This window comes from Alosa pseudoharengus, unplaced genomic scaffold (assembly GCF_046254945.1).
Source record: "Alosa pseudoharengus isolate Yale_2024_CS ecotype anadromous, Long Island Sound unplaced genomic scaffold, YU_APseudo_1.1 YU_APseudo_1.1_scf_1, whole genome shotgun sequence".
Taxonomy (NCBI): domain Eukaryota; kingdom Metazoa; phylum Chordata; class Actinopteri; order Clupeiformes; family Clupeidae; genus Alosa; species Alosa pseudoharengus.
In genome coordinates, this window is record NW_027468564.1 from 57,631,207 (window position 1) to 57,646,245 (window position 15,039).

Sequence of the window (15,039 nt, forward strand, 5' to 3'; positions counted from 1 at the left end):
AAGTTCACCGAGCACAGGTGCCGACAAAGGCACAAATGTGCCATTCCACCATATCTGTTATCACCGGCCATCGCAGAAAACGGCATCATGCCAGAAGGGGCAGAAATCGCCTCCAGCAACTTAAACGGTCCTCACCTACAGAAACCTCCTTGCCAACCACCTTTCGTTGGAACTCCTTGCTCTCACTGAGACTTGGATCAAACCAGAGAATACTGCCACCCCGGCTGCACTCTCCACTAACCTTACACTATCCCACACCCCTCGCCCATCTGGACGAGGAGATGGGACGGGCCTGCTGATCTCCAACAAATGGAAATTCACCCCGCTACTGCCTTCAAACAAATATGTCTCATTCGAATTCCATGCCATCACAGTGATCGCCCCAGAAAAACTCTACGTGCTTGTCATCTACCGCCCTCCAGGCCAACTAGGCCACTTTATGGACGAACTTGACACTCTGCTGTCCCCCATCCCTGAGCATGACTGTCCGCTTCTTGTTCTTGGCGATATGAACATCCACTTAGATGCCCCAGGCTCAGCGGACTTTTTGGCCCTGATCCACTCCTTTGACCTCAAACTGGTTCAAAGCCCACCGACTCACAAAGCTGGCAAAGAGCTTGACTTGATCCTCACTCGGAACTGCAGCACAGACACCCTCATGGTGACGCCTCTCCATCTTTCTGACCACTTCTTCATCCAGTTCAACGTCAGCCTGACAGAACAGCCTCCGGCTCCTCAGCCGATGGTCACCTTCCGCCGCAACATCGGGAACCTGTCTCCAACGCACTTCTCCTCTGTGGTTGCCTCCGGTCTACCTCCACTCAACACCTTCTCCTCTCTGGAGGTTAATGAGGCCACAGACTCGCTCTGCTCCACACTGAGCTCGTGTCTAGACGAGCTGTGCCCTCTTACCATAAGGCCAGCTCGATCCAAACACTCTCATCCATGGCTAAATGATACCCTCCGATCGCAGCGCACCAAACTCAGAGCCGCGGAGAGGAAATGGCACAAATCCAAACTAACTGATGACCTCAAAAACTACCAGACACTCCTGACCTCATCATCACTGCTGCTAAGACGGCTTTCTACAATGACAAAATCAACAGCGCTACAGACACTCGAAAACTTTTCTCAACCTTCAAATCGCTACTCAACCCTCAGCTGCCTCCTCCTCCATCCAGCCTTACTGCAGATACCCTCGCCTCATTTTTTACAATCAGCAGTCACTTCTCTACACTCAACGCATCTGACTCAGATACCGCACTCCTACAACCTCTAGGGACTGCTGGAACATCTTTTTCAGCATTCACGCCTCTCTCCGAGAGTGAAGTATCTAGACTCCTGACATGCAGCCGTCCTACCACATGCTCGCTGGACCCTATACCTACGAGCCTACTTCAGTCCATCAGCCCGACCATCGCACCAGCTATCACACATGTGATCAATGCCTCACTAACCTCAGGCACATTTCCAGCAGCGTTCAAAATGGCCCGGGTAACACCGTTACTTAAGAAAGCTTCTCTCAACCCTGCTCAAGTCGAGAACTACCGCCCTGTCTCACTCCTGCCTTTCCTATCCAAAGGCATTGAACGAGCAGTCTCCAAACAGATCTCTGACTTCCTTTCACAAAACAACCTTCTGGATCCAAATCAGTCTGGGTTCAAAAGCGGCCACTCTACCGAAACGGCTCTGCTGTCTGTAACAGAAGCCTTAAAAGAAGCCAGGGCGACCGCTCGGTCATCAGTACTCATTCTGCTTGACTTATCGGCTGCCTTTGACACGGTTAATCACTGCATCCTTCTCTCTATACTCGCTAACATGGGAATCTCCGGTTCTGCTCTCTCCTGGTTTGAATCCTACCTCACAGGACACTCGTTTAACGTATCATGGCTTGGTCAGCTATCTGCACCTCACCATCTCACCACAGGGGTCCCCCAGGGTTCAGTGCTGGGCCCCCTTCTCTTTGCTATCTACATCACCTCCTTGGGACAGATTATCCGTTCGCATGGCTTCTCATACCACTGCTATGCAGATGACACACAGCTCTATCTGTTCTTTCCACCTGATGACCCCTTGGTTTCAGCACGGATCTCGGATCGCCTCTCAGACATAGCTACATGGATGAAGGCACACCACCTCCAGCTGAACCTCTCAAAGACTGGACTGCTGGTCCTCCCAGCTAAACCTACCATACACCACGACATCAACATCAAATTTGACTCCCTGTCTGTTTCACCTACCAGGACTGCAAGAAATCTAGGAGTTGTTCTCGACAACCAACTAAACTTCTCAGATCATGTTGCCTCAGTCGCCCGGTCATGCCGCTTCGCACTCTACAACATACGGAAAATCAGGACTTATTTGACTCAAGATGCTACCCAACTTTTGGTTCAGGCAATAATCACCTCACGACTTGACTACTGCAACGCCCTCCTGACAGGTCTCCCAGCCTGTGCAGTGAAACCACTTCAGATGATCCAGAACGCGGCGGCGCGCCTGGTCTACAACCAACCCAAAAGGGCACATGTTACCCCGCTGCTCTAACGCTTGCCTACAAAGTAGTCTCCGGTTCTGCTCCCACCTACTTGAATGCCCTCATACAGACATACGCTACCTCCAGACCGCTGCGCTCCTCAGACGAACGACGTCTAGCTCTACCACCGGTACGCTCAGGCCAATCCAAACTTTTCTCATCTGTTGTTCCTCGTTGGTGGAACACACTACCAGTTCCTACAAGGGCAGGGACATCCCTCTCCATTTTCAAAAAACTCCTGAAGACCCAGTTCTTTAGAGAACATCTCCTCTCATAGCAACACTTACAACAAGTCGTGCTGATCCTAGCACTCACCAGCCGTCTTAAACTGACAAGTAACTATTAAAAACAGCACTCACTGATGCACTTATTTTTACTGTTTTTTAAATTGTCCTAAAATTGTTGAGAACTGCTCTAAAACTTAAACTGTTTACCATGTTGTAAGTCGCTTTGGCTAAAAATGCGTCAGCCAAATGTAATGTAATGTAATGTAATGAAATATTGCCTCAGGGGCAGGCAGGTCACCATCAACCAGTTCACATCCATTTTGGCAAGTGAGGATTCAGTTTTTTTTTCTTGTAACAGTCTTGTAAACTGTCATGTGTGATAAGTGTTATCATCTGACTCAAGGCTAATACAAACTCTCATTCGGTCTGTCTACCTCTGCCACTCTTCCACTCTGTCATGATCACACATCACAGCCAAAGGGTTGAGATACACACAGTAGGTGTGATAGTACAGTGTAGTATTTTGTAGGAAAGTGGGACTGTATGGCTGTGTAACTCGTGCTCTTCCTAGCTCACTCTCCTTGCCTGAAGATTCTGCTTTGAGGGTCCAGGGGGTCTGAGTGGACGGCTGACCCAGAGCGTGAGGTGAGTTTGGGCCGCCGCTCCTGCTCTCTCTGGGAAGATGGAGAGAAATAGAGAACTAGCATCAATAGCAATACTGCTGTGGAAAGCACTTGTGCTTGTGTGCTTTGTGCATGTAAGGAAAGAGAGACGGAGAGAGAGAGGGGGGGAGAGAGAAAGAGAGAAAATAACTGAATGACTAAATGAAGGAGAGTGTGAGGCGTTACTGAGGGAAAGGAGAGAGATTATGGAGATACAGTAGAGAGGCGCTGGTTATATGGGAGAGATTATGGATAGAGAGAGAGGCGCTGGTTATATGGGAGAGATTATGGATAGAGAGAGAGGCGCTGGTTATATGGGAGAGATTATGGATAGAGAGAGAGGCGCTGGTTATATGGGAGGAAGGTGAAGGAGGTAAAGTGAACGGAAAACCCGCAGGGGAGGTGAGAGGAGCAGATTGACAGATAGGAGGCTCAGGGGGAGGGGACGGGTGAGGGACAGTTAGGTGATAAATCCTGAAGGTCTCCTTCAGACACAGCTGTTTAACACCTCTCCAGATGTAGATGTGTGTGTGTGTGTGTGTGTGTGTGTGTAGGGGAGAGAGAAAGCACAAGGGCATGCACAGACATACATGCCATTGAGACACACACACACACACACAAATCTACAAACCGACACACAGGTCACACTCTGCCACTGTAACTGTAAAATGGAGTTGACACGTCTCCCCTGGTGTGCAGGTCCCATCAGAGGAGCTCCACATCAGAGGGGGCACCGCGCGGGCCTGCACTACCAGCACAGATCCAGCCATAGTGGTGTACAGAAGAAATGCAGACAAACACACTCTCTTCAAATGTTTTGAAAGTGAATGGGATCTCATCTTTCTCTGTGTTGATGTGTACTATGTGTGTGTGTGTGAGAGAGAGAGGGGGGGGGGAGAGAGAGAAGGAAAGTGAGTCTGTGCGGTGATGCTGGTATATAGACCAGTATCGCCCTCCATCTATATCCCTCAACACTAGCCTGACATTTGTTTTCCAGCTGCTTCCTCTCTTACACACATACACACACACACACCCACACACACACACACACACATAAACACACACACACACACACATACAGTACACACACACACAGTCACACACACCGGCAACCTCTCAAACAACTTTAACCGTCACAGCGGATGCAGCGATGCAGACGTTTTTATTTAAGATAGAATACACTGAATACCACGTAATTGCAGGATATTCAAACTAAGCTTGAATCACTTAACTCCATTCATAATGATTCACAATTTATTCACACTGCACTGCTTAAAACTATTAAAGGGTGCATTGGGCACAAAAACTTCAAAGCAGCATAGTAAAAAATTATGAATTCAAACAACTCATTTGAATGATACAGCAACAAAATCAGTCAAGCTATGATCTAAACTAGGCACCTTATTACTGCACAGACACAGTTTGCTGAACAAAGGTTTCAAAGGGCTACAACTACCTCTACTGGACAAAGATGGCATTACAAGAGAAGTTAGAACAGTAATCAGTGGTTGAACAGTAATCAATGGTTGTCTCTCTCATTGAAGTTCCTTTGGAATTACATTAAGTCTCTTTTGTCTGTTGTTGCTGGGTCAAATCATGACAGTGGCGTGATCATGGTGCAGGATGTTGGTCTGCTGCTGGTGAGGGGGAGTCAGGCTGGGCAGAAACTTCTGGAAAGGTCACAGATGTCTCTGATGTTGACACACAGTTGTGAATCGAGTCGTCAGGGCAGGAGGAAAGGGGTGGACAGGTCACAACTTCTGAGAGGACTTCTTCTCCCATCACCGTGGAGGATCCTGACCTTGGGCAGGCCATGTACAGGTCATCGAAGCTCAACTCAGACGCCTTTGATGCGGAGGGCGTGGCGAGCGTTTTGTCTGCGTCGAAACCACAGCAGGGCACCGGCTGGTACAAATCATCCTCCTCGACAGCCAGGATACTTCCTGTCTGAGCGTCGGCCGAGAGCCTGGTGGGAAAAGAGGAAGTGGAGACGTCGTCCAGCTCCCTGGCAGGAAGAGAGGGAGAGCAGAGCAGAGGCATGAGGACAACTCCCACGATCGGACGGAGCGGCTCCACGCGCCGAGCAGAAGGGACGCTGAGGAGGAGCGGGCGGCAGGCAGCTGCAGCCGCTCACAGGACATGCTGCAGCTTGCTGCATCACAACAAAGTTGTTGCTGTGGAGGATTTGAGTTTCAAGGCCGAACACCTGGATTCCAACGTCATTCACATTTTTTTTTCCATGTGTGTTAACATGACACCTTCATCCTGACTACAATTAATGTTTTCATAACAGTAAACAGTCAGCTGAGCCCTTTAAGTTATGTTGCAAAACATGTAGCATTGTGCATTGCAGATCATTTCCACTGATCTCTGAGGTTCCAATGAGGTTAGGCCTAAAACTTGAAAAGGTTACATGCTATTTATATCAATTGTAACCAAATGAGACATTTTCCCCACAGTACAACTAAAACTCTAAAGAAAGTTCCCCGACTCATTAATTGATGTGGACAGGGTCAAGACAGCCATCATTCTGAGCCACAAAGCGCGGGACCCAGCAGAGTGCTCTATTCTCTTGGAGATGGAAGGTGTGTTTTTACACCATAACCCTGTCGAAGCTTGGAATGAAGCCTGGGGACTTGTAGATAACACATCCCAGGAATAGATGCCGTATTCCTGCCATCTTTCTCAAAACGCATAAAAATGAAATGCAGCATATTGTGATGATAAAACACCCTTTCTTTGCTTATGAAAGAAACAGCAACATTCATTCAATTTATGACCACAGTAGTTGGTCTACTGGCTGTGGTAGCTAACATTTCAAGTCAAGTCTTTCTGTTGTCTACAGAACCCAACATCATCTGCCTGAGCCTATCTACTCTTACTAGCCACCCATCAATTACCCTCCAGTTTATGGAAGTTTACACAGCAAAACATCCCTGACTATTTGGGTAGAGGCATCTACTAAATAATTAAACATAACTTTATTGTGTTGAGAACACTGCACTTTGTTTGGTTAGATGTGCCAAGCTGATTAAAGATTAATATAGGCTGTGTGAATTAAGAACCAGTAAAGACAATAACAATCTCCTACATATTTCACACAGCGTGTTGCAGCCTCACGGATGAGGGTTTCTGCCACAGGGGCACCATTTGAATCAGTCGGGCCCTGTGAGCAGCTCTTGCCCTTACTCTGAGAGGACGTCTGGGGCCAGGGACAGCTCCATGATGTGGGCCTGGTAAATGTGGGGGCTGTCCGCTTCAGACTGGGTCATTTCCCCCTTGACTTGGGATTTCTGAGGATGAGGGAGCAAACATACACACACACACACACAGAGAAACACACACACGTTTATAAATTACAGTATCCAGACAGCCTTAATACACACAGAAAGAGCTTTTCCTGATACAGGGGACACACTTGGTTGCCTTTTGAGATGTCCTTTAGCACTTTGCTGTTGACAGGTGTTGGGATCGATACTTCCCACTGCCTGAACCTCCTGAAACAAAGAGAGAGAGAGAAACAGTAAGAGAAAGACTGCATGAGAGACAGGTATTGTATGTCTGTATGAATGATTACAAAATCCTGATAATTGATATGTTCTGTTATTACCAATTGATATAGTTAACCAGTAATGCCCAAGAGGCTGTAGGTTCCAGTGCTTTTAGCACCGCTGCAGGGCGTTGTTAGGCACGATGTGCAGTGCAAACCCCCCTTTGCTGTTCTAAAATCACTCGCACTCAAGTGGCTTATTGCGCTGTAAAACTGTTACCACATTTACAGTCCTGGCAAAGTTTCCCAAAATAAAGGGAACAACAACGAGAAATATAATGATTTATTCATAGATAATCATTCTGCCGCCAAGAAATATATATATTCCCTCTATCAGAGTGGTTGCCAAGCAACATTGAGACTTAGCAACGTTAACTTTTGAATCAATTTTAAGTAGCGCAGTAATATAGAACGAAATGCAGTCAACATGAAGGGTTGTGCTGGGTTTTACAACGGCATCGGACGTGATTCAGCCAATCATAATTAAGGACCAGAACAATCCGTTTTAAAAATGTCATTAACTGTCATACAGTCATTTTTATGTCTGTATGTATGTATGTATGCATGTGTGTTTGTATGCATGTGCTCTTTATGTAATATGTGATATGTTTATCTGGACTTTGAGTCTGTGAAATAAGGTACAGTATATACGGTATAAAGTATATGTAATTGTTGTGTTATGTATTTACCTTTGACAGATGTAAAGGAGAAAGACTGTTACAAACACACAGGCTGCCATAGTCACATATGAGATCATGAAGGCCGACCACAGGACTGCCAACCCATCCAGAGAGAGAGAGAGAGAGAGAGAGAAAGAGAGAGAGAAAGGGAGAGAGAGAGAGAGAGAGATTTCCTTCAGACACTTCTGAGAGCGGATTTCATTAATTCCACTGTACACATACACACATGTTTACTTGTTTATATCACACATGGTAATGAATGCACTAATTAAGAAATATGAGTCATGCACAATATTAAAAGGGATTAAGTTAAGCATGTCCTTTCTAATTCTATCATAATTCCTCCATTTCAGTGCTGTTCTTCCCTGTCCTTCACCTCCCCCTCTTCTGTCATCTCTCTTTCCCTCACTCCCTTCTCCTTGCTTAGACAGATGCATTCTACCTTCTATTTAAACACAATTCATAAATGCTCAATATACAGTATAATCGGATCTGGCCATTTTTACTTTTCAATGATAATTCGCAGATTTTTCAAATGACCCATAAATGGAGAACAATACAAGTCAAGCTCAGACTGCAGACTGCAGTCATTTCACCTTATGCAGTGTACACAATAATGCACGTGTTGCATTGTGTTGACCACACAGCTCAGCCCTGCACTCGCCTGGACTCGAACCCGCACCTTGTCCTCTGAACGGCTGGACACCTTGGAACAGGAGTCAAGCGCGCCAACAATTGAGCTAGAAGCCCAGGCTACTCTCCTCCACACACTTGTTTTAATGTCCATTTGTTCGGGGCAGCCATCTGGCAAACGCCAGTGAAGCAGAGAGAGCTAACAGGGGGTTTACAAAACGTACATAGTGCCCAGCTATGGACCAGCTGGCTACCGTTACTGTATGTTTGCTAAAATTCAGCCCATATAAATGACACTGAACTCTTATGTTGAGGTGGCACATCATATGGGCCTATTTTATTATGTTGTTTGCACATGTTGGCCCCTTTTATACCACAAAGACTGAGTGTCGCTGTGTTTATTTTATCCCTATATTGAAGGGGCACAATATTTTTTCTTAGCTACACTAGAAGGGACCATTGTATGACAGTCACTGTGTCAAAAGGTTGACTTAAGTCCTGTTATGTATATGTATAGAGTGTAGAGGTGACACATTTTGTAGAAATTGTCATTTTGTAAAAATACTTTTATGTGTCTGCCACATCAGTATTAAAGGCAGCAGTTGTGGCTGAGGTTTGATGCTGTTTGTTTCTTTGGCACTAGACGTCCACCTCAGCTCGCACCACTGCCTGCCTGTTTGCTCTCTCTGCTTCACTGGCGTTTGCCAGATGGCTGCCCCGATCAAATGGACATTAAAACAAGTGTGTGGAGGAGAGGACATGATTAAAAGAGATGACAGATGAGAAGTGCTGGCTCTCCTCACAGCAGGGCAGCTGGGGTCAGCTCCTGCTAACTGGACTGCTACTTTGATATAGTCCCAGCTTCTTCATTCAACTGCACCTTATTTGTGTGGTTTTAAGTTTAAAAACATCACAGCATGTGAAGACACAGAAGTACTCTACCTGTCCCAATGGACAGCCTTCGGGAATCTGATACTATAGTAAAGTGCATACGACTGTGCAGAGGTTGAAGAGATGTTGTGCAGAGGTTATATTAGGGTTGTTGGCTGGTCACCTGAGCTTGTGGTCCAGTGGACGGGTTTGCTCCACAAGGAGGGATAGCCGCTGTAATGGCTGCTCCTTGACGTGTCCACCCGCGCTCGGACCTGGGCACAGTAGCGCGTGGAGGGTTGTAGTGATGCAGTTGGGATGGAGTGGGAGTCTGTGTGAGCCTCCAGAGTGAAGGATGTACGGTCCTCCTGAGGGGGAGGTGGTGGAGAGGAGGGACAACGTGACCAGGGAAACTGGAGAGAAAATCAATCAATGGCATCATGATCCTACACGTCTGAGAGGAGCTTCCTTACCGGCGTGTCAGCGCTCCAGTAGTAAATCTCCATGGCGATGGGAACAGTGGGCAGCTTGGGCGGAGTCCAGCTCAGCCTCCAGTTGTCCCCCCTCCCCTCCACCTGGACGCCAGTGGGCCTGGGGGGCTGGACTAGGACACACACCATCATGTCAGGTCTCCATGGTGACACCCACAGACATGCATCAACTAGAACGTGATCTCCGGTTTTGCACCCACTTACCACTTACACCACTACTAACCTATCACACTGAACTTGCACTAATCACTTACACCACTGACAACCTATCACACTTAACTTGCACTTACAATGCACTTCCTCTTCACTTGATTCTGAACTGTCATTTTCTGGTTTAGTTCTTAGTGCAAGGGAGTATTTACTGCTACACTAATGTCCAAGTGGCTTTGGACAAAGGCGTCAGCTAAATTAATAAATGTAAGATGTAAATCAACTAAAGCCATCCTTGCACCAGAAGACTTTGACAAGATTTGGGAAAGATTCTTGAAAGAGTGTAGTAAAGTTGGGGGCATTAGTAAAAGAAAAAGAAAAAATCTTTCAAGAATCTTTCCCAAATCGTGTCAAAGTCTTCTGATGTATACGGGTAGCATAAGTCTCAGGACATCAGCTCACAATACATAACATGGACACAGGGGGGCAGCACAGGTGCAATCTGGCCCTCACCAAAGCACTCCCAAACACTAAGAACAAGTGATAAATGATTAGGTTTAATGGACCGCTACTAAGAATGCAACGAAACACTCATCAAAACATACTGTGTTTGTGGGACTTAAATTCTCTCCTGATGGGCATCGCCTTGAGCTGGACCTGAAGGGACCTGGCCGTGGTGACGGGGAGAGTGCAGCCGAAGCCCAGCACTGGAGCCGTCCTGTTGAGGAGCCCGGGGGGCTGGGGACAGCACTGGCCAGGCCTGTCAGCCAACGCAGACGAGAGGGAAGGAGGGAGGGAGGGTGGAGGTGTGAGAGAGAGAGAGAGAGAGAGAGAGAGAGGTGGGAGGAAGGGAGGGAGGAAAGAGACAAGTGAGAGTGTGAGATTGAATTAAGACCATCTAATCTGATGTGCTAGTTTTATCTCCCTCTAAAAAAGATAACGCTGCATTAAAGTGACAGTGCAATAACACAATGCATGGAGGCAGTGCATAAGCAGGGATGGGTGGGGGCTTTAAACTGTACGTCAAGGACAGACTGTCATTATAGTTTCACCCCCTTCCTTACGACTGTGGGATGCACATTACCATACAAATCAATTCTCTTATCATTACCATGTAATTAAATGTGTCTTGAGCAACAAAAATACACTTCTGCAGTCCTTTGTTCATTGAATGAGAGAATAAAATGAGGAAAGAAAGTGAGTGATAGAGAGATACAGAGAGTGAGAGAGAGAAAGAGAGAGAAAACAGGAGGGAGGGAGGGAGCGAGAGACAGTGACAGAGACAGAAAGAGTGAGAGACTCACTGTGCTGTGGGGTTGATGCGGTAGGACAGATTGTAGGTGACATATTGAGCGAGGTCTGCGTGTGCCTCCCAGCTACAGAGCACCTTCTTCTCTCCGTCCAAAACACAACCAAGATTAGAGGGACCTGGCAGAGATGCTGACACACACACACACACACACACACACACACACACACACACACACACACACACACACACACACACACACACCAACATTATTTTACATTACATTTCTTGATATAGAAATAAGTGTTCAATAACCCATTATTTTTCCAACAACGTGAGGTCAGTGATGGCACACAGTTTTAATCTAGCAACCTCACCATCTCTATTCATGTTGTTATTTGACACAATGTAAGACCAGCACCAACACCAGCGCCAGCAGCAGCAAGCCAACCAGCAGCACACAGAAAGCATGAACGCTTAGAATCACTTGGACACGGTTTACAGGCTTTTCCATCTCTTTTGTTCCATCTTCCATGGCTCCTCTTACAACCAGAAACCAGACTCCATCCCCTCTGTCCCAATGCTCACCATCACTGGGCCTCCAGTGCACCAGGGGGCTCCACTCCGTCCAGACGCCCTGATGGCTCTTGGCTCTGACCCTGGCCTCGTACCTGCCGTCAGGCACTAGTGCAGACGCCTCCAGACGCAGGTCCTGACCCTGGACCTCCAGCTCCTGCACACATAGGAAGACAGACAAGGCCACAACACACACCACTGAACAGCGTTATAAACTGGCTATCTGTCTAACTACCTACCTGTTAGCAAGCAGATAATTTCCTGCACAGTTATTATGATGGGGGGTGGATGGTATTGTAATCAGGTCCATCTGTGTGTGTGTGTGTGTGTGTGTGTGGTGTGTGTGTGTGTGTGTGTGTGTGTGTGTGTGGTGTGTGTGGTGTGTGTGCTCACACAATTTAAAAAATATTGTTCCAATTCACTTTAAATTTATTTTGGTGTGCTCCTGCTTGAAGTCCTATATGATAATCTGGATCAGGATCCAGATTCAAGATTGTTATTTTGTCAAACTTGACCAATCATAAGGGGGAAGGTCTGCTCCTGTTGTAATATGTGATTTAGACATTACTTGTCACACCATTCCTTTAAACAGCTTAAAAATCACGGAGTGCAATTACTATGACAGTAATAGCTTGCACAACTTGGACTGAACTGATTTGATCACTGTGCTTCAGAGAGAACCTCTCCTGGGAACCCTATAAAACACAGTGATGATGTTCCAGGGAATCATTAAAGAGAGCCCCTTCATCCTCTTCCTGGGCCGGCCGTGAAAGAAATGCTGTCAACTGAAATCTATCTGAGTAGCTGATGGCTGGACAGCACTGAGCAGAGTAGATGACCAGACTGCATAAATGCTTTTCACATATAGCTGTGTGCATGCAGCCCATTTCAATAAGAAGAATAAGGATGAGGAAAGAAAGGTCACTGACCTATAGCATCACTGTTGCTATATCAAATGTATTGTGCTTTATACACAGTGAGTGTAGAAGAAGGTTTGGACTGAATGTCCCTTGTGTGTGACTGACTCACTGTCCACTCCTGGTCGGTCTGTCTGTAGTGCACCTGATAGGTGGAGGATGGGGAGGGCTCGAGGGTCCCATGGCTCTGCCAGGTCAACTCCGAGTGTCCCTCCTCTGTGACCTTCACGGACAGGTGGTGTGGAGGATCTCTCACTGCAACAAACAATAACAACAACAACAATCTCACCAGCTGAGACAATATTCCATTACCACAACATAACACTAACATTTGTAACTGCTGCAGATTTAGTGAATATTAGTCAAGCAGGTAGATATGCATAACCTTGTTGCAAGAACTCTACAGTATAAATACACATCGATGTAGATGTAAGACACGTGCAGGTCTACCTTGATTGTGAAGGTCAACAGTCTTGGAGAGGAACTTCACATGAGGAACCTTGAAGAAAAAAAAGTCTTGCGCATGGATGACAAACATACTGGTGTTGTACCGACAGTGGGCTTTGAGGTGACCCTCTGCATCCTGAGATGGAGGAGGAACAGGCACACAGGGCGACTCAGTGCTCCTTTGGAATGAATCAGATAGATAGATAGATAGATAATATTTTTTTACATTATTAGAGTTTCACTGACGGTATTCAATTTGAGATTTCAAATTCCTACAGCACTGTCTGAACAACCTGTTCCTGAACACAGCCAGGTGGAAGAGGTGCAGGCGGGTGTTGGGGGGCTGTGTCCAGCTGCACTGGATGTGAGTGGAGTAGTCATTACGGCACTGGAGCGACGCAAGAGCAGAGGACTCTGGGGACAGCGTAAAATAGAGACCATTCAGTAACATTGGTTGTGATTGCCGTAGATTTTGATAAGAAAGTAAGAATATTAATAGAATCTGGTTATGAAATTTCATAACCACTTTCTTACCATGAAAGTAGGGACTGGTCTGGGGTTGGCAATGTTGAGATTTAGAGGCCAGAACAACCAGTGGTGGAATTAAGGCAGCAAATGCTGACAATGTGAACATGATCAAGTTACTGCACCCCGAGGTGTACAGCTGCATCAGGACCTAAGAAAGAATTATATCTGGAAGTGAAAAGACAGTGTTACATAAAAACATGGTGTTCCAATATAACATTCTAATTACTGTACTTGACAGCTTTCTGTCACACTGAAAACATTCTAAGTAAAATAAACATATGGAAATAACATAAAAGTGTCATTTGATGTTAAACAACAAAAACAACACAGCACAAAATCTCTGTTACAGGCTAATCCTGATGAACCCTTACCAAATATATCAAGGCTTGACCATTACATTGGCTAAGTAAGATTTCCAAATACTTAACGATGTAATCCTAAGAAAAGAGGCATACCTGGAGTCAGACATGTTTTCTTCTTTCTGGAGACATTTTCAGGGCATCTGCCCCTTCATATGACACGCGGCCATCCCTCTGTGGGAGTTATAGCAGAAGGGCTCAGCGTTGGAGTGACGTTTGAATGACGCGTTGGTTTTCCAGAACGCGGGGTATCACTTTTAAGTAGCCTAATGTTTTGAGTCCTCACCTGTGACTTTTCTCCTCGGGTTGTTCTCTAAATTATCTTTCGTTTCTCCATGTGACTATAAGACTAAACGCTGTCCGACGATTTGTTTTCAACTTCGTAGACGTGTTTTAACTTCAAGTAGCATCAGCCTTGTACAAAACCCGCCAGACTCCAAAAACTACGCTATTCACGTTCTCTAGGGCAGATGTTCTCAACCTTTTTGGGGATAAGCCACACCAAAGGTCAAACCTAAATGCCAAGGCACACCTACTATGAATTAGGGTGCAGTGATTTTAAAGTGTGGCACACAGATTACTATAGGTTGTAAGAGGAGTGGTTAATTTTGTTATGCCAATTTGTTTTCTGTACAGTGTTCATGAGCTGAGACAACAGTGATGAGCATGTGCTCATATAATATGAGGTTTTAAATTAAGAATCTGTGTCATTTATGCATTAAAAACACCCTCAATGTGGCTGTATAAAAATTGCATTGAGTTGCTCAAAATTCCATGGCACACCTGACTTTGTCTCACAGCACACTGGTTGAGAACCACTGCTCTAGTGATGCTCATTTAAACTAAAATCAAAACTTCTGTTGTTATCATAATCATTGTTTTAGCGTTGTTGGGAGACCGGGCCAGTTGCCAGATCCACTTAATTATCTCCCGTTTCAATTAAATGCTCTATCTCTCCCATCAGAAGTGCCAGCTGATACAGTCCTTCACCCTCCTGTAAACAACACAACTACAACAACAGCAAAGTTAAGTTAACCTTTCACAGAATGATCTTAGCTATCAGATTAGCAATGTGCATTCTCATATTTCTGTTCATCATCTTTGGAGACATCCTGTTGGACACTATTCTCACCTATTTTGCCTCTTAGTTAGAAATTCTGTTAGTTT

General features: G+C 45.9%; 1 protein-coding gene across 1 annotated transcript; it reads right to left on the reverse strand.

The window, feature by feature from the left end:
- Positions 1–4,565: 4,565 nt before the first annotated feature.
- Positions 4,566–14,027, reverse strand: LOC143115776 (cytokine receptor common subunit beta-like). Its single transcript, XM_076277599.1, has 14 exons — positions 13,969–14,027; positions 13,520–13,678; positions 13,279–13,399; positions 12,989–13,164; positions 12,651–12,793; positions 11,634–11,778; positions 11,101–11,236; positions 10,402–10,556; positions 9,629–9,759; positions 9,340–9,523; positions 7,662–7,746; positions 6,841–6,919; positions 6,612–6,715; positions 4,566–5,427 (listed from the first exon to the last, which is right to left on the reverse strand). The coding sequence occupies exons 2-14, from the start codon at positions 13,653–13,655 to the stop codon at positions 5,034–5,036; spliced, it is 1,989 nt and encodes a 662-aa protein (XP_076133714.1). The 5' UTR covers positions 13,656–13,678; positions 13,969–14,027; the 3' UTR covers positions 4,566–5,033.
- Between the last annotated feature and the right edge of the window lie 1,012 nt (positions 14,028–15,039).